At 54.6% G+C, this 22560-nt stretch overlaps 1 protein-coding gene across 3 annotated transcripts in view; it reads left to right on the plus strand.

Moving 5' to 3' along the window:
• The first annotated feature begins 2967 nt into the window (after positions 1–2967).
• LOC123017868 (unconventional myosin-Ig-like) overlaps positions 2968–22560 on the plus strand; it is a 29117-nt gene continuing 9524 nt past the window's right edge. Inside the window, exons 1-10 of one of the 3 annotated variants that reach the window (XM_044419505.1) lie at positions 2968–3388; positions 11150–11358; positions 12400–12493; positions 13601–13766; positions 15443–15496; positions 16202–16297; positions 17695–17811; positions 18964–19170; positions 20554–20699; positions 21771–21885. In XM_044419505.1, coding sequence (XP_044275440.1) covers positions 3294–3388; positions 11150–11358; positions 12400–12493; positions 13601–13766; positions 15443–15496; positions 16202–16297; positions 17695–17811; positions 18964–19170; positions 20554–20699; positions 21771–21885 — 1299 coding nt within the window. In that variant the 5' untranslated portion in view covers positions 2968–3293. Of the gene's footprint in view, positions 3406–11149; positions 11359–12399; positions 12494–13600; positions 13767–15442; positions 15497–16201; positions 16298–17694; positions 17812–18963; positions 19171–20553; positions 20700–21770; positions 21886–22560 lie in introns of all 3 variants that reach the window. The other 2 variants (XM_044419507.1, XM_044419506.1) reach the window with 2 other exon arrangements.

Here is a 22560-nt window from a genome sequence, read left to right on the forward strand (position 1 = left end):
AACCCCTGTGCTGCACCCACATACCTTGCGATGAAGGCCAAGCCTGTGTCCCCGGAAATGTCTTTGGTGGAAGAGCCACAGCAACGGGGCCGGCCAGGCGGAGGGCTGTTGCCCGGCTGGGCCTGAGGAAGGCCTTTCCCCATTCCCCGGCCAAATAAGGGCTGAAAGGGTTTTTCCTGGGTGGGTCTGCGGAAACCTCGGGGGAAGAACGGGGTCCTCCACAGCCTGGGCCTGAGCTGCGTGGGGCTTTGTCTGTCATAGTCTGGATCTTGCCTGGAGGAGGGCACCGATGCAGCCGTTGTGATAAGTTGCCTTTCGCATGGAGCGGGCTCTGGGTGGCATTCCGGCTGCAGCACCGGTTGAAGTTTCGAGACGCTTCCAAGGGTGGCTCTAAATTAATCTTACGGACGTGCAGATTAAAGGTGGAGGGGCTGGACAGTGCGATCCAAATCTGGTGGACGGCCCAGGGGGACAGGCTGCCCTAGGCTGCTAGAAAGTGGGAGCCAGCCCCTTGAGGCTCAAGTGCTGGATTCCGGGTCCACCTCAGACAGGTGGTCCAGAAAGACACCGCAGCTGCTGATGTCAAAAGTCTGAAGTTCTTTCGGGTCCATTTCTGCTACAGATGGTCTGCCACCCCCGAATCGTAGAATAGCAGTTGGAAAGGGCCAGGAAGGCCATCAGGTCCACCCCCTGCTCTTGCAGGGCACCAGGTTACACCATCCCACTCAGACGGCTGCCCGGTTTCTTCTTGAAGTCTGTCCCCTAACCAGGCGTGAAGCGGGAGGCAACAGTCTGCATCATCCAGAAATCAGGCTGTAGACCAGCACAAGCCGCTTGCCAGAGTGGCATATCATACGGATTAGATAGATGGAGATGTGGTTGCCTTGGTATGAAACTGGCTCTGATTTCATGACAACGCAGTGCCTTTGCTTTCCGTCCCCTTCCAAATTAACGTGCAATATGAAATTTATCATTTTCAGTACAGCTACATGGTAGGCTGATATGTCCAGCATAAATCACTTCCAGCCCTAGCCCGAAATGCCAGGGGTCAGACCTGGGGGGCACAAATTTGAGGAAGGATGCCTAAGCCAAAGGTTTTCAAACGTTTTAGACCTGTGATAATTTTAAATATTTAGGAATTGGAGAAACTGCTCTGGGCATCACAAAAAATGACTAATTCATCGGTCTCTACTTTGGCAAGACGCTCTCCTGTCCGTGGATCTTGAGAGGGAGATTTGTGTCGACTAGACACTGCAACCTCACTTTAGAAATTAGCTGAATTAGACAAAGTGCAAATGAGCTGATGCATCTTTCACACACTTTTTTAAATGGATTCTCTGCACACTTTTGGCAGCTGCTGCCACCATGGAAAGAAAAGATTCACCTCCGGGGCATTGCAAACCTCAGTATTTGAGAGTGGGTGATGTAGGGATACCCCCCTTGAAACAATGACTTCCCAGCTAGCTGGCTCACTCTTGTTGGAAGCCCCCAAAGTTGTATGTATTTCATACAGAACTGCATGTTTGAAAAAAGCCGTTTCCAGGCGTCTGAGCACTGCTGGGGAACCCCCACAATGGAAGCTTCGTTGGGAATTCCTGCTTTAAAACATCGATGTAAGCTTGTCCTCCCCTTCAGGTTGGGCGCCTGAATGTGGAGAGGGCTCGCGAAAGTCGGGAACTTGCTAGTCCAAACTTGAGCATGGCTCTCTGGACGTTTCTGAGCACAGGCGCATGGGCTCATCTGAAGTCCTTATTGCGAGTCCTCCAAGGATGCCAAGTGTCCAAGAACATCTGTGCTCCCCCCCCCCCACAGTTGACCTGGTGTACCTGGGCTGCCCCCACTCTCCGTGTGGATTGAGGCGGCTCAGTAAGTTGGCAGGGCGAACGCCGCCAGAAAGATCGGAAGGCGCCACGTTTCAGGTGGCTGCCCATGAACCGGAAAAAAGACTTGCGTCACTGCAGCAAGTCCAAAGAGGGCCATAATTCCCTTGATGTTTGTCTATGTTGACTTCTATGTACAGCTGAAAGATTAGAGTTAATTATAATTTAGATGGAAATGCGCTCCATCAAAGCATGTTGGGGGAGATGGTCCCCAGGACCTAGGTCACCCTGGCCACCTAAGAATGCCGCCTCTTTCCAGGTGGGCCGCTTGTGGAGTGCCTTCCGATGCTGTGGCGACAACTCCTATTTTATTTATTTATTTATTTATTTATTAAAACATTTTTATGCCGCCCCATTCGCCGAAGCCTCGGGGCGGCTCACATCATTAAGTTAAAATAATTATAATATAAATTAAAATATAAATATAAAATTAAAATACAGCAGTACAGTATAAAATAAGCCGCCCTGGCCAGATAAAACCAATTATTATTTATTAAAACACCCCTGGCTGTGCTGAGTAGGGCTGATGGGACCTGTAGCCTCAGCCATCTGGTGAGAAAAGCGGCACACCTCTGCTTTACATCCTGTGTGGGTTTTTTGTTGCTTGGCAAAGTGCTTCCATCAGCCCCCCCAGGCCTTGACCTGTCACCAGAACAGCTGGCCAAGCAAGCTCTTCGCGAAGGCTGCAGCGGCTCTTCTCCATTTGCAAGCGCGTTGCTCTCGAAAGAGGAAGTGACATGATTAACCGCAAGCCAAAAGTGCACAGACAAAGACAGGAGGAGAAGAGCCGAAGAGGACAGTCCTTTCAAAGCGACGGTATGAAAGTAAGGTGGAGCAGTTCCGGTTAGAGAGTCACTGGGTGGCCCAGATGCGTGTGCCGTTTGCCCTGCTGTGTTGCTTCCTGATCGTTGGGTACCCCCCCCCAGCTGCTGGAAGCCTTCCTCCGGCAAGATCCCCAGGGCTGGGGCAGTTCCCCTCTGCCCCAAGAGGCCCCCAAGAGGTTATTAGGGTGGTGGTGGTGATAAAGGAAGAGGAGCCCAAGCCCACAGCCCTGCTTCCTTGCTTTGAACAGCCTGTGGATGTGCTGAGGGGCATCTCGGGGCCTTCCCAGCCCACAGGGTCTCCTGGGGGCGCCGGTTGGAGACCATCGCTATTTATGGTCTTCCGGAACGAGCGAAGCTGTGAGCATTTGCCCCCCGATCTGCTGGAGGAAGCATCCTGCCGACATCCGGAACAGCTCAAAACTCTGCCTGCTAGCCACAGAACCCCACCCTCTTCTCCGAAAAGGAACCTTCCGTGTCGGGTTGAGTCATCCCTCCTTGCTCTGCCAGTGAGTCCTAGCCGCCCGTGGGGACCCTGATCCTCTCCGTCTGCTTCTGCCAGGGGCCGGGCAGCCTCCCTTCTCCAGGAAGGATGGCCGAGCAAGAGAGCTTCGAGTTCGGGAAGGCGGATTTTGTCCTCCTGGACCGCGTGACCATGGAGGACTTCACAGGCAACCTGAAGCTCAGGTAACTCCTTGAGAGAGGTAGGTGGCACAGGCGGCAGGGCCAGGGGAAGGGTGGCCTGGCCGCCATGTTGCTTTCCAGCCGGGTGTGAGTGACCTTGGACGGATGCTCGCTGGCCCTAGCCTGAGGGCGCAGGAAAAGCCCTGCTGGATCGTGGCCATGGGCCCATCTGCACCAGCCGCTCCTCTCCTGCTCCAGCCATCAGCTGCATCCTGCGGGTTTAAAGCTCCAGGGCACAGGGCATCTCCCGCTCTCTGTCCACATGGCTGGTATTTCGTGTCTTGCTACAACCGAGTCCAAAGCTGCATTCTTGCCCTCGGTGGCCTCCAGAGGTGTTGGACTGCAACGCCCAGCATCCCCAGCCCATTCTCCCTCACTGGAAGTCCTCCGGGAGAGGCTGGACAGCACTCGCTTGGGGATCCAGCCCTGAGCAGGGGACCAGGACAGCCGCATAGGACACCTTAGCTTGAAAGCTGCGGAGTTGCTCCGGAGCAGGCGGGGTACAGGGGCGCGATCCCGTCTTCGGTTGATTTCGCAGGGAGGCGAGTGAGCTTGCCTGTGAGTATCGTTTAATTTGGTAGGAAAATGCCAGTCCTTTTCATGGCAGTGGCAGCCAGGGAGGGACCATGTGAATCGTGGCATTTCTTGTGCATTTTCAGTGGTCGTTGCTTCCGTCTGTGGGAAATTCCAGACCAATCAAAGGAAGGCCTTTTTTTATTAAATGATGACATCACTAATTTCATTTTCATCCGTTCATTCATTGCATTTGTACGCAGCCCCGGAGCCCATCCCTGCTCTCTGGGAGGCTTACAATACAACAGAAATGCATATTCCAAACAAATACAACAGAGCAATGCAATCAATGCAATATTTAACTGTAAGCAAAATCAAAAGAAACGGCTTGGTCTGAACCAGCCCTTGTGTGTTGTTTTTAGCTTCTTCATACTTTATACTTTTTAACAGAGTTTCTGTAAGCCGGCTTGGGTCTCTTAAAAAAGAAAAGAAAGGCGACTAGAGATGCTCCCAGCCTGCCCCAGTCCATGGCCTCACAGAGATGGGGGGCCCCGAATGAAAGATTCGGATCTCTGGCCCTGGCGGGGCCCCCACCATCCCCACCGGCACCGTGGGTGCAGTTCACATCCCTGCAGGCTCCCTGGCACAGACCCACCGGTGGGAGCCTTCTCGTGAGCACTGGCACAGTGGCCCAGCTGCCTCACCTGTTCACCTGTCGGATGCACCTTTCGCTGCGCTCATGCCCTGCCAGGGTGGGCTCCTCCTGGGCCGCGCTGTAATGTTCTATGCATGCATTTTTCCTGTCCACGGCGTGTCATGTGGCTCCACGGCACCTAAATGGCCTGAAACCGGCCCCCTGGCCCTCAAAAATGAACGGCGGCTGGAACAGGCAAACCTTACCTGCTTGCCCTTTTCAAGGAGCCCGTTTTGCAGTTTTGGTGCCACCACACAGCAGACCATGACGGCCCCAAGCGGCAAGCTTTTAATGCATGGATCAGGATGAGTTCTTGGGGAGCAGGCGGTTCTTGGTGGTCGGAGAATGAAGGTTCAGAGAAGGAATCCCTGCATATCTTTCAAGCAGAGCCTTAGCCTTTCTCGTTCATTCCATCGTCGGCCTCTGTTGACAGGCTGCGTAAGTTTCCTGTCAGCCAAATATTCTCTGCTTACAGGAAGGTGCCAATTTCTCAATTTTAGCACAGGCTTTGATGTATGACACAGATGCAGGAAGAAACCTGGTTGCTTCACTCTCTGGGGTGGTTAACTCGGGTGCCCTGGGAGACGGCGAGGAGACGGGGACTGTGCCAGTCCTTGCATGAGGCTGCCAGGCGAAGAGACGAGGGGAGGTGTACAAGGAGGCAGCAGTGGGTGCAGAGGCCAGGCGCGAGTTGGCGGGATGCTGGGCATCGCTCCCCTTTCTGGCCCTGCTTGCTTCTGGCAGGAGATCGGACCTGGCATCTCCTCAGCTGGTTTCTTTCTGTTCTCTGTTTGCAACCAGAGGCAACCCCAAGGAACTCGCTGCTGGGTGTCAGGAGCTGCAAGAATGACTGTGTTGACATTGGCAACACAACACAATCACTGGGTTTAGCAACATGGTTGTTGTTGAACCATGGATTGTTCTGGGCAGTGCTTTTTTTGTAAGAAAAAGGGTGCCGGAACTCATGAAATTATTTACCTTTCGCACGTAGTCAGTCAATGTACACACACCCACACTTGTTACAGTTGTGTAACGAAACATAATGGTCGCCACATGCAGTAACCACTCAGTGTGCAACCACATGACCAGTCACAAGCCGAGCAGCGTCACAAGCTGAGCAGCACCATCACAACCAGCGCAGACGAAGTGCGCACGCACCGTTTTAATGTTTTGCCGCTGACCTGCTATGCTCGACAGGGCGATTCAAATCCATGTGGACCAAACATCACATTTTCAAAAGTTATTTTTAAAACTTGGAAAATCTGTCAAAAAAAGGTGCCAGAACTCTGTTCCGGTGCGTTATATGACAAAAAAAGCACTGGTTGTGGGAACGCAGGTTCTCGTGATGTTTGGGCCCAGCGAATGAGCCTTGTGGCGCAACCTGCTGTTTACGGTTTGCAAGCGGCAACGAACCGTGGTTCTCTTCATGGGCACTTGAGTTGAACAAGGCATGGCTTGTTATCAAAGCTAAGTTCAGATAACATGATGGCCCACAGCGGAGCCGCACCCTACATTCAGCCCTGTAGCGGCCCTTGGCAATGGGCTATCCTATTGCTTGAACCCGTGTCTCCAAACAGAGCAAGACTTCCAGCATGAAGTTTTGCAAGAGTTTCCAGCTCCCCGAGGCTGGTGAGGAACCCCCTGCTCATGACGTCAACGGACCAGTTCTGGCAGCGTTAGGCTTTTACAGAGCTTTGCCAGGAGGAGGCCTCGTAAAGTTCTTGGGTTCAGCTGCCATTCAGAATCGGGCCACCCCAAGATACGTCGCATGCAATGGGGATCTCGCACAGGACGCCGTTTCCCTCCCAGGGCAGTGGGAATTTCAGCTAAGCTCAGGAGGAACAGAAAATGCAAGGGAGGGCCCAGGAAACGCTGCTCTTCTTGCTAGCAGCAAAGCCCCGGCGCATGCCCTCGTGAGCCTTGGCTCCACCGCACCCGTGGCTCGTGGGGCGTGCACTCCCTCGAGCACTGGGATAGTCCAGTTAGCTTTCGGCTGCCTCCTGCTTCCAGCTAGAACCCTCTGCCCTTTTCTGACTCTCTTCCCACAGTTTTCCTGCATCAGTGCCCATGCCTGCCCCCCTCCTTAGCTGGGGTGGTGAGTGAATGCCCCCGCCCCCAATTCCAACACCAGTCTCATCCCGAGATCAAGCACGCACGTTCCTCTCCCACCAGGAAACCGCCTCTTCTCCGTTAGACTCCCACTGATGAGATGTCACCAGGACGTTCTGAGTCGGTCTTCCCTCACCTACTGCCCTCCAAAGGCGCAAGACTACAACTCCCAGCATCCTCAGCCAGTATCTCCACTGGGGATGGTGTGAGTGACAGCTCGGTACATGTGCCGGGCGCCAGTTGTCAGTGTCGCAAAGGCAAGGCCATCTTAACACACCTTTGCAACATCAAGCATCTTTCCGCTCCCAAAAGCTTTGTGCCAGTGATGAGGACGGACGTCTGTTTCGTGATGCTCAGCGAGAAACCGGTGGTCAGTTCGCCCCACGGAGCAGCCACGGGGTTAATCCTGGACTCTGGAATCCATTTTCTTGCCGTTCGTAGAAGGCGAGGCGCACGCCTGGCTCAAGACGGAAGCCGGGTGTGTTGCGGGGGGGGGGGGGTTCTGCATGGAACCAGCCCCCAGCGTCCTGCAGGATAGCCCCATGGCCAGCCAACCCCGTGGGGAGTGTCCAAGAGACGAAAGGGCACAAAATGTGGCTGGTGGGGAGGGGCTTTCAAAAAAAGCCCCCACCTGGAGGTCTCTGCTTTCTTGGCAAGCTGCTCCTACAGGGCTGTGGAAGGGGAAGCCACGCCGCTTCCCTCTGAATTCTTTGGGGACCCAGTACACCTCAGGGCTGCACAGACTTACTCTAGAGTAGGGTTGTTGGGTTTTTTTAAAGAAGACTCTTCAGCTAAGTACTACTCATTACCGTGGTCTGTAGGTTCAACCTGACGATGTGGGAAAACCCAGAGGGGGAAGGAAGAGGGAAATACGTGTGCTATTCTGGACATCTGGTGGTGACTGAGCGCATTCAGTTCAGCCATGTGCTCATCGCAGAATCGTGGCGCTGGAAGGGGCAGGGGGTCATCAGGTGCAGCCCCTGCGCCTGGTTCAACCCGCCCTCCCGGGTGGCTGTCCAGTTGCATCCTGAATGCCTCCAGGCCAGGGGTCCTGCTGTTGTACTGCTGTAACAGTCAGGGCATTTCTCCTGATATCTAGCCAGCATTTGGTTTTCTGGCAACTTTAGTCCATTGCTCCATGTCCTGGAATGCTCAGAAAGACATCCTGACAGCCTTCCGGAGCGTCATCCCAGCCTTCTCCTCTCCAGGGGAAACGTGCCCGGCTCTTTCCATCTCTCCTCATGGGACTTTGTCTCCAGCCCCTGGTTCCCCTCCTCTGACCCCTTTCCAGCTGGTCTGCATCTTTCTTAAAACCTGGTGCCCAGAACTGGTCTCAGGACTCCAGATGAGGTCTCGCCAGTGCTGAGGAAAGGGGAACTAGCGCGTTGCCATTTTTCAAAGTACTGTTGACTCACATTTAGCTTGCGATTTACAAAAATTCCGAGAACCCTCTCGCTTCTAATATCGTCCTACCAAGTGTTTCCCATCTTGTGATGATGTATTTCGTTTCTTTTGTCTCTGCGCAGAACTTGGCATTTGCCCCCCTGAATTTCGTTCCCTTGTTCTCAGCCCAGCGCTCCAACCTGTCAAGATCACCTTGAATCTTGTTTCTGCTTTCCAGGGTGTTAGCTGTCCCACCCGGTTTTGTGTCATCTGCGGATCTGATCATTCTCCCCTGTCCTTCCTAATCTAAACAATAAAACGTTGAAGCGCTCTGGGCCCAGGACTGGACCCCACTTGCTATCGCTCCCCAGTTGGAGAAGGTGCCGTTGATGAGCACTCTTCGTGTCCGATTTGGCAGCCAACTGCTCTATCTAGCCTACTTTTATCTATTTTCATTTTATTTTATTTCCAGGATCGCATGGGGCTCTTTGCCAAAAGCTTTGCTGAAGTCAGGCTGGATTATATGCACAGCATTCCCACAGTCCATCAGGGAGGGTACCCAGTCAAGAAATGAGTCCAGATCGGTCTGGCAGGATTTGTTCTTGAGAAATCCAAGTTGGCTTCTAGGAACCACTGCATTGTTTTCAACATGTTTGCAAGCTGACTGCTTTCTGATGCGCTCCAGAATTTCCCCAGGGATGGATGTCAGAATGACTGGTCTGCAGTCCCTGGTTCATCTTTTTTTTCTCTTTCTTGAGAATAAGGACAATATTCGTCCTTCTCCAGTCATCCGGCTCTTCCCCGTCTTTCATGATTTCTCAAAGATAATAGACTGTGCTTTTGAGAGTTCTTCTGCCAGCTCCTTTAAGATTCTAGGGTGGAGTCCATAATCCTTGTGGTCCCCACACATCTGTGGCTGGGGATGATTAAGATAAAGCCCATCTCTACCTCTGTTAGGTAGCTGATACCGCAGAAAGGGCAACAGCCAGCTAATTCACAGATGTCTGATCAAAGCAGCTTCATTTGGCTGTGCTCAAAACAGCTCACCACAAGCGCAGATTTCACACTGGCAGGCCATGCTAGTTTCTTGGTGATGTCTGGGTTCTCCCCGGCCCGATGGGCAGATTGGGAATCTTGAAAAAGTCTTTCAGCTGATGTCACAAAACAGCTGTGCTGAGCAGCACACTCTGACACGAGCCCCCGTTTCCCCGAATAGGCAAGAAAAGAGCAAATGTGGCTTTAGACCGAGTCTAAAGTGATGCATACGGAGCTGGAAACAACAGAGCTTCACAGATGCCAAGAAAGGGAGCTCAGCTCGTGTGGTGGGCAGCTGGACGAAAATACCGGCCCAGTGTGTGGGTGCTGCGAACGAGGCAAGCGCTGTGTTTCCCGCAGTTACAAAAGGAATTGAAAATAACACTTGTACAAACCTATCATGCAACCTCACTTAGAATACTGTGTGAAGTTGTGGTTGCCACACCTAAAAAAGGGAAATGTAGAGGTGAAAAGGGGCTGCAAAGGGGAAATCAGATGCTCTGCGGAGGGCAGTGCCCCCCCCGCCCCCCCCCCACCCCGGCCAGGTGCAACGCTGGGGACCGCCTGGTTTGGGAAAAAGATGAGCAAAGCGAGACAGGACCAAGGGGTTCGAACGATGCCTGGTGTGGGGAATGTGGAGGGAGACCTTTCTCTCCCCCTCCCATAATGGCAGAACGCGAAGTGGTCGTCTCAGGAAGCAGATGGGTGGGAGCTTCAGGGCAGGTGGAAGGGAGGACCGGTTCAGATCAGCGTATGCCCTGGCCTGGGAGGGGATTGGACAAATTCAGGCTGAAGTGTCCATCATGACTCGTCCTATGCAAGGCGCCGGTGTCAGAGTCAGTGTGCCTGTGTGGAGCCTTGCTGGGGAACATGGGTGGGAGGGTGCCAGTGTGTTCCTAGTCAGGCACGTACAGATGAGAACTAATCAAATGGGCACCCCTACAGCTTGGGCATTTCCGGGGAATGCTTAGAAATGAAAAGGGCACCGGAGGCTGGCACTTTGCTTTGCAGCCTGCTGGCCTTCTAACCGAGATCGTAATCGTAATTTTGTGAAAATCAGACAGGGCAGGAAACGTGCCCCCCCCCCGCCCCCGTCCCCAAGAAGGGAGGTATTCCAGATTGGCAGTGAAAATCTCCATTGTGTGGGTCCGATCCTGAGCTGGGAAAGGACTCTTGAAGCGATGAGGAACAGAAATGCTCCACATTTAGCATAAATGTTTGCCCTCTGCTCATCTTTTACATGCAATGGGTGAGAGGTCCTAAGGAAGCATGCAGATGGGACGGCGGTGCGATATTTTGTGTGCACTATGTTTCATGCCATCGTGCCCAAGGAAGCCAAAAAGGAGATGCGCGTGTGTGCAGAGTGTGGTAATCTCTGCGACCCATGCGCCACGGCAGCCCACGCCTGAGGGTTGACTATGTGTTGAGCATGGCTCATTGTGGGACCATGGGCTTTTGCTGAAACCTGGGTTGTTGCGCTGTGTGAGCCACAGCATGCAAACAAACCGCAGTTTGTTAACCACGAGTGGACCACAATCAGGAGTTCTGTTCCTGGGTTGTTTGTGGTTGACAACCTGGCTTGTTTGTGTGGCTGAGTTCACACAGTCCAATGGCTCCTGGGTCAGTGCCGACCCCTGCTCAACCCGTACTCAGCCCTGCGTGTGGATTGTCACGTGTGAACTGAGTGTCTGCATCTCACCTTGGTGGGAAGGTCTGTGGCCAGGTGAGTTCCTCACCTGCTGTTCAGGGCCCAACCCTCTCCCCGCTACTTGGCTTTAGTGCTCTTCAATTTAAACCAGGCTTAAACCAGACTGGCCTTCAGACAAAGGATTGTCCTCTACAGACCAGGAAATCAGGCCACCTCCAGTGTTACTACCGAGTCCTATTATTTTTTAAGAAAGATGGTGTTGTGACAAAATCCATGCCTCCCCCTCTGTTTATAAATCAGTGTGGACTTCAGGAAGACCGAGAACCATCGTGGTTGCTCGGCGCTTGTCCTCCCTGACGGTGGCTTCTTTGCTTCCCCAAAGGTTTGAGAAGGGGCGCATATACACCTACATCGGGGAGGTGGTGGTCTCCATGAACCCCTACAAGCAGATGGAGCTCTACGGGAAGGACGTCATTGAGCAGTACCGGGGCCGAGAGCTGTACGAGAGGCCCCCCCACCTGTACGCAGTGGCCGACGCGGCCTACAAGGCCATGAAGCGTCGAGCCAAGGATACCTGCATCGTCATCTCAGGTACCGCACCCTTGCCACCTTCCCCAGGCACCTGTCTGCATCGCCATCACGCAGGTGTGGCTGGGTTGCCCTGATTCCCACTGGCCTTTGCAGCTTGTATCGCGGTTTGCCAATGGAAGAAACCTTAGTGGATTGATGGCACAGGATCCTCGTTGATTAATTTATTGATCACATTTGCATAAGAGTAAATGGGAGAGTTTGGAAATAAGACACATGAATCCTTTTTCCACGGCAGATAAAAGTATAATCAGCTGACCTGAAGCAAGGCATCTTTTGAGCTGATTCAAGTTTTTTTAAAAAATAATTTAGGGCTCCATCCTTTGGTGATGGCAGGAAGCCCCAGACCTGGAGGGATCTTTACCTGTCTGTCCCCCACCTTGTGTTTTTGGTAGATGAGCTTTTTGGCCTGTCTAATAAGAGCACCTTGGAGGGAGGAAATGGGAGATTCCAGGATCGCTTATATCCTGGCCTTCCTCCCTTCCCAGTCCCCCGAAACATGCCCCCCTCCGATCTTGATTTTCTGACCTTGGAGAGCATCTGGCACAGTTCTTTCTGCAGTGGAGGCAGGGCAGAGACCCTTTTCCCAGGCCTGAGCAAAGGGAATGGTCTCTGATGGCAAATCTGGGAATTCCTTGGATGATGTCTTGGTGCCACAGGACTCCTTCTTCTGTTCACAGATACAGTCATTGTGTGTGGTGCCCACCAAGGTGCCTGCTCCTTCCTCTTTTTGCAATTAATTTTGTTAGCAGCACCTGGGGGGAGACGACTTTGTATCGGTGCTGAGAATGGCGTGCCGAAGGGATTTGTTCAGGGAGCCGAGACTCTCCCCCTGCCTCCGCTCTTGCCCTCGGTCTTTGGGACAGGCTGCCCGGCCCCTGCCAGGTCTCTGATCACCCCCATATTGTGGCAGTGCCCAGGAGAGTTCCTGAAATGCCCACAGACCAAATTAGCGGCTCCCCTCTGCGCCAGGCGGCATCTCCCCCGCCGCAGAGAGTGCCCCCGCCGGCGCCCCCTTCCGTGATGCCCTGTTTGGTCTCCTAGGCGAGAGCGGCGCGGGGAAGACGGAGGCCAGCAAGTACATCATGCACTACATCGCCGCCATCACGAATCCCACCCAGAGGGCTGAGGTGGAAAGGTGAGCAGCCCAGGGGTGCCGGGGTGCCGGCAGACTCCCAGGGGTTCTTGGCTGCGGCCACGGGGGCCTCCGCTCACCGGAGTGCCTTGTCAGAAGGTGGTTCGCTCCAAGCTTGAGGCAAAAGCACTTCTGAATTGGCTCACCTGTGCTCTGGAGAAACACGAGTGCAGGTAAGCCAATCCCGTCTCACTGGGATGCCTGTTTGCACGGGGGGCTGCCCTGCAAGGGTGCCGGCTGGGGCACCCTGGGCGTCCTAGGGTGCTCCCTGGCCAAACATGCATGGGGTTGCTCCAGAAGGGCACGGCACACAAGGAAAAAAGAGGGGGCAAGGGAGAGGAAGAGGAAAAAGAGGCAGCTTGCGGGGGCAAGGGGAAGGCCTCTGCTTGGTCCGGCCTGCAGGAATGGCTGCTGGTTCTCCCGGGAGTGGATCCTCAGACGAGAGGAGGTGCTCCCCAGAGCATCGGGCGGTGGGGGGCGTCCGGCGCCTGGGCCTCCCTGCCGGCCAGGCCCTTGCTGCACAAGCGCACCAGGAGAGCCCTGCCCGGCCTGGCTGCGGGTCACCTGGCCTGGCCTGGCCCATGCGAGACCCACGAGCAGGACAGGGTGTCCTCCCGCCCGTGTTCCCCACCCACTGGTTTGCGCTGGCCCCCCGGCCCGCCCCTGGAGCTGGCTCGGGGCCACCGGGGCTGGTAGCCACGGGTCGTTCCCTCCTCCAGGAGCCCCCCCAGTCCCCCTCTCAAGCCACCCGGTTGGGTGGCCACCACGGCATCCGGGGAAGCGGACGCCGGAGCTGAGCAATGCGCCGCGTGAAGAAGACCGCTCTCTCACCTCTCCCGGCTCTTCCCTGCGAGCTGCATCGGGAGCCCCCCGCCAGGGAGAGGGAGAGAGACGGGTCCCCCCGGGCTTCCCGCCCCCCTGCTTCCCTTCAAACACCCCCCTCCTGCCTGCCCCGCGCGCCTGTTTGCGACGCAAAAAGCTCCAGCTGTTGGACGCCGCTGCATTCGGGCTGCCCCCCCGGGCCTTTTCGAACGCTGAAGCGGCATCGCTCCTCCCTCGCTTCCCTCGCCTCCTGCCCCCCAATTCCACCCTGGCACTCTTTCCCCGCAGGGTGAAGAACGTTTTGCTCCAGTCCAACTGTGTCCTGGAGGCGTTTGGCAACGCCAAGACCAACCGCAACGACAACTCCAGCCGGTTTGGGAAATACATGGACATCAACTTCGACTTCAAAGGGGACCCCACGGGCGGGCACATCAACAACTATCTTCTTGAGAAGGTGCCGTGAGTGGGGGGGGGACGTAGTCGCCTGCCATGCGCTGACCTCTTCCAGCGAGCATTTCAGCTCGCTCGCTCGCTCGCTCGCTCTTCCTTCCTTCCTTCCTTCTAGTATTTCTATACGGTCCTTCACTAAAAGTCCCAGGCCACACAATGAAATAAGTACCACAAACAAATTACATCAGATAAACCCCCATCTTAAAACACACGAACACTTTAAAAATGGAGAAAATAAAAAGCTTTTGGCCTCGCACCAAGATGAAAAAGTGTTGGGGCCAGACACGCCTCTCGGAGCCGGGGTGCCGCCACCAAGAAGGCCCTTCTCTGGGTAGCCGCTTTCTGATCTCCTTCAAGGAGGGCTCCTGCAGAAGGACCTCTGCCCCAGATCGTAGGGGGAGGCAGGTATGGATGGGTTTGTGATTCTCAGAGGGGTTCTGGAAATGCTGAAGAAACTTTTCCACACAGTGCAGCCTTTCCTAATCTGTGTCTCCCCAGATATGTTGGATGGCAGCTTCTTTAATGCCCAGCCAGCAAGAACATTGGAGCTGCAGTCCAATGCATTTGGAAGATGCATATTTAGATGGTTGGTTGGATTGGACTGGGTGGGATGGGATGCAGGCCAAGTTGGGTGGAGGCAGGTTGTGAGCTCCCACCTGCAGGATGGACTGTGTACATTGCTCTAAATGCCAGTGAAATTTGAAAAAAGCGTCTGGAAACTCTGAGGCTCCGTGTGATCTGTGCAAAAGATTTTCTCCATTTGCTCCATTGAGCCAATGCTGCCCAAATCACAGTAGATCCACGAAGTTTCCAGGTGCTCCTTTGCACAAATTTCACCGGTATTTCCAAGGATGTGCACCTCACGTTCCATCTTAGAGATGGAAGCCTGCAAGCCCGCTCAGCCCAGGAAAATCTGTCAGATTTTGTTTCCCCTCCCAGATTCCTCATATTTCCTTGGCACCTGGGTGTTAGTGCCGGCAGTTCACCCCACATTATGCAGGAAAATTCTTCCAGCAGCAGAATCATAGAACTCTTACTGTCAGAAGGGACGTGGAGGAGAAACGAAATTTAAGCCAGAAAATTCATGTATTTATGTATTTATTTAAAACTTTTATATGCTGTCCCTTATGCATGGCATCTCAGGATGGCTTACAAGGTTTAAAACAAAAACACAATAAAACAACCATATCGATATAATAAATAACAAATAACCAGGAAATTTAAGTTAAATAGGTTAAATAAAAAGCAACTGTTGAACATTAAAATATTCGTTTTTGAAATAGCAACTAAATAAGAATCAGGAATGTATTTCCATCCCTGCATTCAACCCTGAGCAGAGCAAGAAAAAAAAAGAGGTCTGGAATTAAAAACCAACCCTACACCCCAGCATGTCTCCATTTTGTGCAATGCAGTTTGAAGTGTCCCCCCCCCCCCCCATGACACTAAGACCTAGAAGCTTGGTTGTAAATCAAAAGAGAAATTCCCCAGATTCTGCCCAGGTTTCAGGATGCTGCTTTCTGTGCAGGATAGAAATTTCTACAAATTTCCAGAGACTTGGTATGACAAAGGTGCACCATTTTAACAGTTTTGCGGTCGGGTGTCAGCAAGAGTCCTTCTTGGCTGGAAAGTAAAATGCCCTGCAGAAACGTTTTCACGTGACCCACTCTTCTCCCTTTGCAGTCTCGCATCATTAAACAGCAACCGGGCGAAAGGAACTTCCATGCTTTCTATCAGGTGAGCCCAAGATGGTGCCATTTCTCCTTGTTCTTCCTCCATTTCTTGGTATTCGGGGCTTAAATCGCAGCTTTGTTAAGTGCATCATTTGTAAGGGGCTAATTCCCTCCCCACGCCCCCTTTTTCCCCATCAAATTATACTCCTCACCCAGTGGTGAAAAAAGTATTGAATATAAGAACACGTCCATTGCTGCCAGGTCAGGACCTTTGCTACTTACGCTAGAGTAAAGCAAAGCATTACACTCCCCTGCCTGCTGCTCTTACTTACTTACGTATTTAGAACTTTTCTATACCGTCTCATACTGAAAAGTCTCCCGATGGTTTACAGCAAATGATTGCAAAACAAAACAAAAACGAGAATAACAGCAACAATCGCCCAGCATCCAAATTTAAAATGTAAACCCTCCACTAGAACAAACTAACAATTGAAATACCGGGAGAATAAAAAGGAGGGAGTCCTTTGGTGCCCAGAAAGAAGGATTTGGACCCCTCGCCGATCGCAGAATCGCCGGGTGGCGGGTGGCAGGAGCTGGTTGCCAGCCACACAAAACTCCCCCGGGGGCCCCGTGCGGCCCACGTGTTGCCCGCCTTGATGACACTGTGTCTGTGGCTCCCACTTCCGTCCTTCTCGGATCACGTCGCCCTGCCCTGCCCTGCCCTGCGCGACTGTCTGAGTAAAGGCTTCCGCTTCACCTTGTCTCCCAGCTGCTCCTCGGCGCCTCGGACGCTTCGCTGCGTTCTCTCCACCTCTGCAAGGATCCCTCCAGCTACAGGTTCACTAGAGAGGGCACCGACAGCCATGTAAGTACCGATGCAGTTGGATTCAAAGTGCCGTCCGGGTGTGTTGGACCACCACTTCCATCATCCCCTGGTGGGCTGAACACTCAGGCAAGAATGTATGGGCCACGGGGACTCTTCCAGACCATCATCCGAGGGGCCTCGCGTGAAAGACACTGCAGGAGTCCAGGCAGAAGGTGACCTGTGCAGAGAGGGAGTCTTCTCCCTCTTCCATAACCCTTGAACCCGGGACCGCCCTGAGGAGCTGATGGGTGGGAGGTCCAGGACAGAGAAGAGGAAGCAGCTCTCCTCACAGCGTGCGGTCCGACCGTGGAATTGGCTGCCACGGGAAGTGGCGATGGCCGCCAACCTGGACGGCGTTGAAGTGGGGCTGGACTGACTCACGGGGAGGAGGCGACCTGTGCTGCTGGCCTTGCTGGCCGTGGGCTGCCTCCTTGAGCAGGGGCAGCTGACCCGCGTGTACCAGCAGCCGAGGAGCTTGGGCGGCGGGGGGCCTGGCACCCATCCTGCTCGGGGGATCCTGCGAGCAGCTGGTTCGCCACCGTGGGGACAGAGCGCCGGACGAGAGGCCCGGCAGCTCTGATCCGGCCCTTCCTGTGCTCTCGTGGAGGGATAACTGCACTCATTTTCAGGGTTTTGCCCCTGACTTTTCAGACACCGCAGCCCTCAGCGCCAACGTGGAGGGTTGATTGGTCGGCATGAACAAATGAGAGAAGGGAAGGCTCCGTTCCTGAATCCACGGGCGCATTTCAGTTTTGGAAGCTGGGCACTGGGGTTGCTCCCCGGTGAATATGCAGGGGTGGTGGGGGGGGTTCGGCTAATCGCTGCTCCTTCAGTCCCCCAAACGGCCGCTGCGTGGCACCGTTGCTTCATTTCCAAGCCAGAAGCGCTGACATTCTCAGCAAGGAGTGCAAAGAAATGTGGCAACCTGATGCCAATCCTGCGAGGTGCTGGGGACCAAGGCACAGGACATGCCCGTAACACCGGCCTTGTTTGCTCGCATCTCAGCTCAATGGGCTGATTTCCTTTCTATGCAGCCCTGAGCTGAGGTGTTGCCCATTATAACTTGAAACCACGAGTGGAAACAAGCGCAGCCGCCACAGCCCTCCAGGGGCTTTGGACTCCATCTCCCATCCTGCCAGCCAGGATGGCCCTGTTAGTCGGAGGGCGATGGGTGTTGCAGTCCAACGTGTTTGGAAGGCGCCAGGTGGACTCACACAAACATTTCACGCAGCGATCGATCAGCTCGTGAATCTACGGAACGGCTGCTGGTTCGCAGAAGATGCCCTATTCCTCTTTGGGCATCAGGAAAACGCAGTGTTTGTATCTCATGGCTGCCACCTTCTGTTGGATCCCTTTCCAATTGTGCCTTCCTCCCCACACTGGATCTCTCTCTCTAGTCCTTGGACAGCGATAGATCCAACTATCAAGCCGTTGCCAATGCCATGAAGGTGATCGGGTTCACTTCCGACGAGATGGCATCCATCTACAAGATCCTGGCGGCCATCTTACACTTGGTAAACAAAGGGGGTTTGTCCTGCTGGGTGCTGTTCCTTGGCACCGCAAGGGAGCCAAAGGGGCCGCAAATGGGGGGAAATCTGTTGTGTGGGGTGGGTTTTTTCCAATGCGGGCATGGGGGACCCTTTCGCTCAAAGCCGTCAGAAAAGTCAGCTGGGGAGAGGCTGTCGGCGCTAGTTGGAACCTGCAGCTTTCCATGGGTAGACTCAGAATAGTAGAGCTGGAAGGGGCCAAGAAGGCCTTTGGGTGCCCAAATGCCTCCTCTCTCGGCCACTCCATCCCTCGCTTGCTGAACTCGCGTGCACCTTCTGGAAGGAAGAGATCCCCAGAGGGGCAGTCTGGGCGGGAAGCGCTGGGCCTGCAGCCTCCGGAGGGCCCTGCGATTCTGAGAGCCACAGGCAAACTCCCTGAGAGCTTTGTGCGGCTGTCTGGCTCCCCAGCCCAGCAATGTGCATTTCTGTACATGGCCCTTGGCAAGACTGGAGGGATCTTCTCCAAACTTACGTGTTATTCTTAAAACATGGCGAAAGCATGTTCCAAAAATCCCCCACAGTGCCATCTTCCTCTTTGTCTTCTTTCTTGACAATGGGTCTCCTCATTTTTTGGAGAAGTGCCAATAGGACAGCCAGGTGCCCTCTGTTATGGGGAACCATCCTCTGCCCGGAGGTGCCCTTTTCTGGCACGGCTGGCCGGCCCAACTCCGGCTTAAAGATTCAAAACAAAATGCCAGAGCCCTTCCCACCGATGGCCGCTTGTTCCTGCAGCATCTTCCAGACGATGGGGAAATGTGCAGGACTTCCATTTACGTTGCTATTATCACACGCCAAATTTGCATCTCGTTTTGTGAACTAGCAAATAGACACTTTTTGGCATTAAGTCCTGTTTTCTCCCCTCGTTCAGGGGTGAAGGCCCTCTGTTTCGGCCGTGCATAAGCAGATGCCCTGTGCGCAAACGGCCAACCGAGATTTTGTTGGCAAAGGCTCACCGCAAGCTGGCTGGGACTTGCCAAAGGCGGAGCTTTGGCCTGGGGAGGAAAGGGGTCTCCCGTGAGCCGTGGGAGACCGGCCTGCGGAACGGGGTGACCCTCTGAGAGGAATCCTCCCTCTGGCGCCAGGTTGTTCTAATGTCCCTCTTCCCCTGGGTCTGTGCAGGGCAACGTGACCTTCGTGGCCACGGAAGACGACATGGAGGTCGAGGACAGCCAGCTGCTGTCCCACCTGGCAGAGCTGACCTCCACGGAGCCCGAGAGCCTCCGGAAGACGCTGCTGCACCGGACAGTGGCCGCGGGGGGCGGAGAGGTCATCCAGAAGCGCCACAGCACCAACGAGGCCAACTATGCCCGGGATGCGTGTGCCAAGGTAGGCGACTGGTCGGGGAGGCGCCCGCGGCCTTCTTGCTGGCCATGGGCTACCGAGACACAGCCACGAAAATGAAGACCCCCCTCCTGTCTGGGGTGGAGAAAGAGGCAGGGTGTCTTCCAGCTGACAGTCCTTCTGCGTGCTCGGAAAGAACACCAGGGCTCCGTTTGGCAACACCTGGACAATGGCTCTCTATAACAAGAAACAAGGGTGTGCGTCTCTCCTTCTGGTCCTTGGCACCATCGTGGGAAAATAGGAAGACAAGGCACACTTACAAAGGGGGTTCCGGGGTGTGCACTGAGGGTGTTTTGTTTTCCAAATGCACTAGTTATTTCTGGTTAATGTTAAAACATCCTTGTGGTTGAAATAGTCACAACTCCAGACACCGGGTGGCAGGGTTCCCCCACTGGTGCACAGCTTTGCCCTCTGTGCAAGCTCCGGGAGATTCGTAGGCTGAGGGCTGCTGCAGGTAAGCCCTTGCCCCGATTCTGTAGGGCAGCCCCCCACAGGGTCGTGGGGGGGCAGACCCCTCCCATCGGAGCCATAGGCGTGTCCTGAGCCCAGCAGAACGCCGACTTCCAACGCACGCCTTTGGCTCAGGAAAGCCTTTATGCAAACTCGCAATGAAAGGGCAATTGCAATGCCAGGCCCACTTCCCAGCGGGAAATCAAGCCAATTCTACGTAGCTGCATGTCCCTGTGGGACAAGTTGGCAGTTCTTGAGTTTTATCATGCATTGGAAGCCACAGCTGAACAACTTGGCTCGCTTCTCTAGCATCCATCAAGTTTGCGGAACGGCCCGCCGGGCTTGTGGCTTATAAACACAGCTTACATGCTGCAACTGTACACCGTTGTGGGCCAAGGAGCCCCGATTTCTATTTTCCGTGGTGCGCAGCAGCCAGCCTGAGACACCCTTGTCCCTCTGTGATGTCAGAGAAGGCAGCCAAGGACACATCAGCTGTTCCCTGAGCCCCCCACCCCGGCGTAAGCCCCCTGTGACATCACAGCAAGCCAGCCAATGGCATCAAACAAACCCGAGAGGGTGACTTGGGAATTGTAGGCCCCTGCCTAGAAGAGGTTAGTCATCCCCTGCACCCCGATGGGCCCCCATCTGCAAACGAAGCGCATCACAACCCTCTCCCTTCTCCATATCACTGAAAACTCCGTTTTAGTCTGAACGGAATTGCTGTTTCTTTTATCCATCCCTTCTGCTTTTTCTGTCCCCCCGAAACCTATGTGCAAGATGCATCTCTTCTCATGCACGTATGAAAATAAAAGTACATGAAATAGGCGTTTTGGGGAGAGCATCTTGAATCCGAAAGCTCCAGGCGGCAGCTAAAGCAAAGCAAAAACGAGGCGCCCATCTCGGTGTCTTTCTCGGCAGGCCATTTACGAGCGGCTTTTCTGCTGGATCGTGGCCCGTATCAATGCAGTCATTGAGGTAAAGGACTACGATGCCCGGATCCATGGCAAGAATACGGTGATCGGCGTCCTGGACATATATGGCTTTGAGATCTTTGACAACAACAGGTAGATATAAATTCACCTGGGGAAAATGTCGGGGTGGGCAAAGGAGGACTGTCCTCCTGAGCTGACCTGTTCCCGGAGGAGCAGGTAGCTGCTGAGATTCCTGCAAACGATGCCAGATTTTGGCCTTATCCTTCAATACCTGGAATCATTTCACAGCTCAGTGGTGTTTCAGAGATCCCGAGAATGCACCCTGCTTTGTAAATTTAAAGCACATCAGCGGACTCTGGTGATTCAAATAGGGAAAAGGGGGGAACGAGGGAGAGAGCACGCATGCCCCCATATACACAGCCCCGAGGGAGGATTCTGTCCCACCACATCTTGGCCTTTTATTGTGGGTGGCAGTTCCAGGGAAGATTTTGCCCAGGTATGGGGGACATGAGCACTCCTTCGCCAGAGGATGTGCAGCCATCTGACGAAGTCGCCGCAGGGATGGAGGGCCGCCAGCACCTGCTTCACTCCAGGACAGACTCTGGGACCCTGTAGCCCCGTATCGTTCACACTAGCAGACCTCAAGGGCTCAGCAGCGGGTTTCAAGCCCGCCCAGGAGATGCCAGGGACTGAACCCAGACCATCAGCACACAGAGTGGCTGTTGCACCCCTGTGCTATGGCCCCTCCGTCAGCATCCCATGCTTAGCAGGGGTGAGACTAGATGACCTCCAGGACCCCTCTCAGCTCCCGGATTCTATGCAAACGCAAGTCTGGAAATGTCAGGGTGAAAGGATTTCTGTAGGAACATGGACTGTCCCTCACTGGAGAGGGTGTGCTTTCACATGTGCAGGAAGCCTCAGAGCCTCTGGTTCCCATGTGCCCCCCCTTCCTGGCCTGTTTGCCGTGCCTGTTCAGCGTGAGCAAATCCAAGTTTCCGGGCCCCTGGCTGCTTCGCTTCACTCCGAGGGGATCATGCGCCTCTGCAAACTGATGCACATTTACTTGGAGTGCGGAACCTCTCCCCCACGGCTCAGAAACCGCGCGGCCCCCACACTCTCTCAGCTCTGGGCCTGGGGGTGGCAGAGGGTGGGGGGGCGTGCGCTGCTGCCAGCCCCCGCGTCTCACGGGGACCCCCCTTTCAGCTTTGAGCAGTTCTGCATCAACTACTGCAACGAGAAGCTGCAGCAGCTGTTCATCGAGCTGATCCTGCGTCAGGAGCAGGCGGAGTACCAGCGGGAGGGCATCCGATGGCAGCACGTGAGTCATGGGGCGAGGCGGGCTGGGGGGCGTCCCCGGGTCGACGGCACAGGGGCAGGGGTGCCCAGGCATCTCACCCTCAGCGCAGCCCTCCCGAACCCGGCACCCGCCAGATCACTGGACTACAATTCCCCTCAGTGGGAGCCAGCAGTGTGATGCGGTGCCTTTAGTTGCATAGCCAGAAGTGTGGCTTCTGGATCAAGAGAGGTATTACTGCCACTCTGTACGACTCTGGTGCGCCCGCAATTGGAGTATTGTGCTCAGTTTTGGACCCCTCATTACAGGAAGGATCTAGCCAGGTTGGAGTCAGTGCAGCGTAGGGCCACAAGGTTGGTGGCCGTTTTGCAGGGGATGATGGGGTATGAGATGAGACTGAGGGAACTGGGTCCCTTCAGCCTGGAGGAGACTCAGAAGGGATCTGTTGCTGGCATACAGGTATGTGAGGGGGTGTCACACGGAGGTGGGTAGAGACCTGTTCCCCCCTGCAGAGGAAGGCAGGATACGCTCCGGGGGAGCCAAGCTCAGGGAGCCAAGGTTCAGTTAGGATGCCAGAAAGTGCTTCCTGACAGTCAGGACCCTGAGGGTGTGGAATGGGCTTCCATGAGAGGTCACTGAGGCCCCATCGGCGCGGGTGTTCAAGGATAGGCTGGACATGCACATGGTGGGCATGTCGTG

This window comes from Varanus komodoensis, unplaced genomic scaffold (genome assembly GCF_004798865.1).
Source record: "Varanus komodoensis strain SLA01 unplaced genomic scaffold, ASM479886v1 scaffold104, whole genome shotgun sequence".
Taxonomy (NCBI): domain Eukaryota; kingdom Metazoa; phylum Chordata; class Lepidosauria; order Squamata; family Varanidae; genus Varanus; species Varanus komodoensis.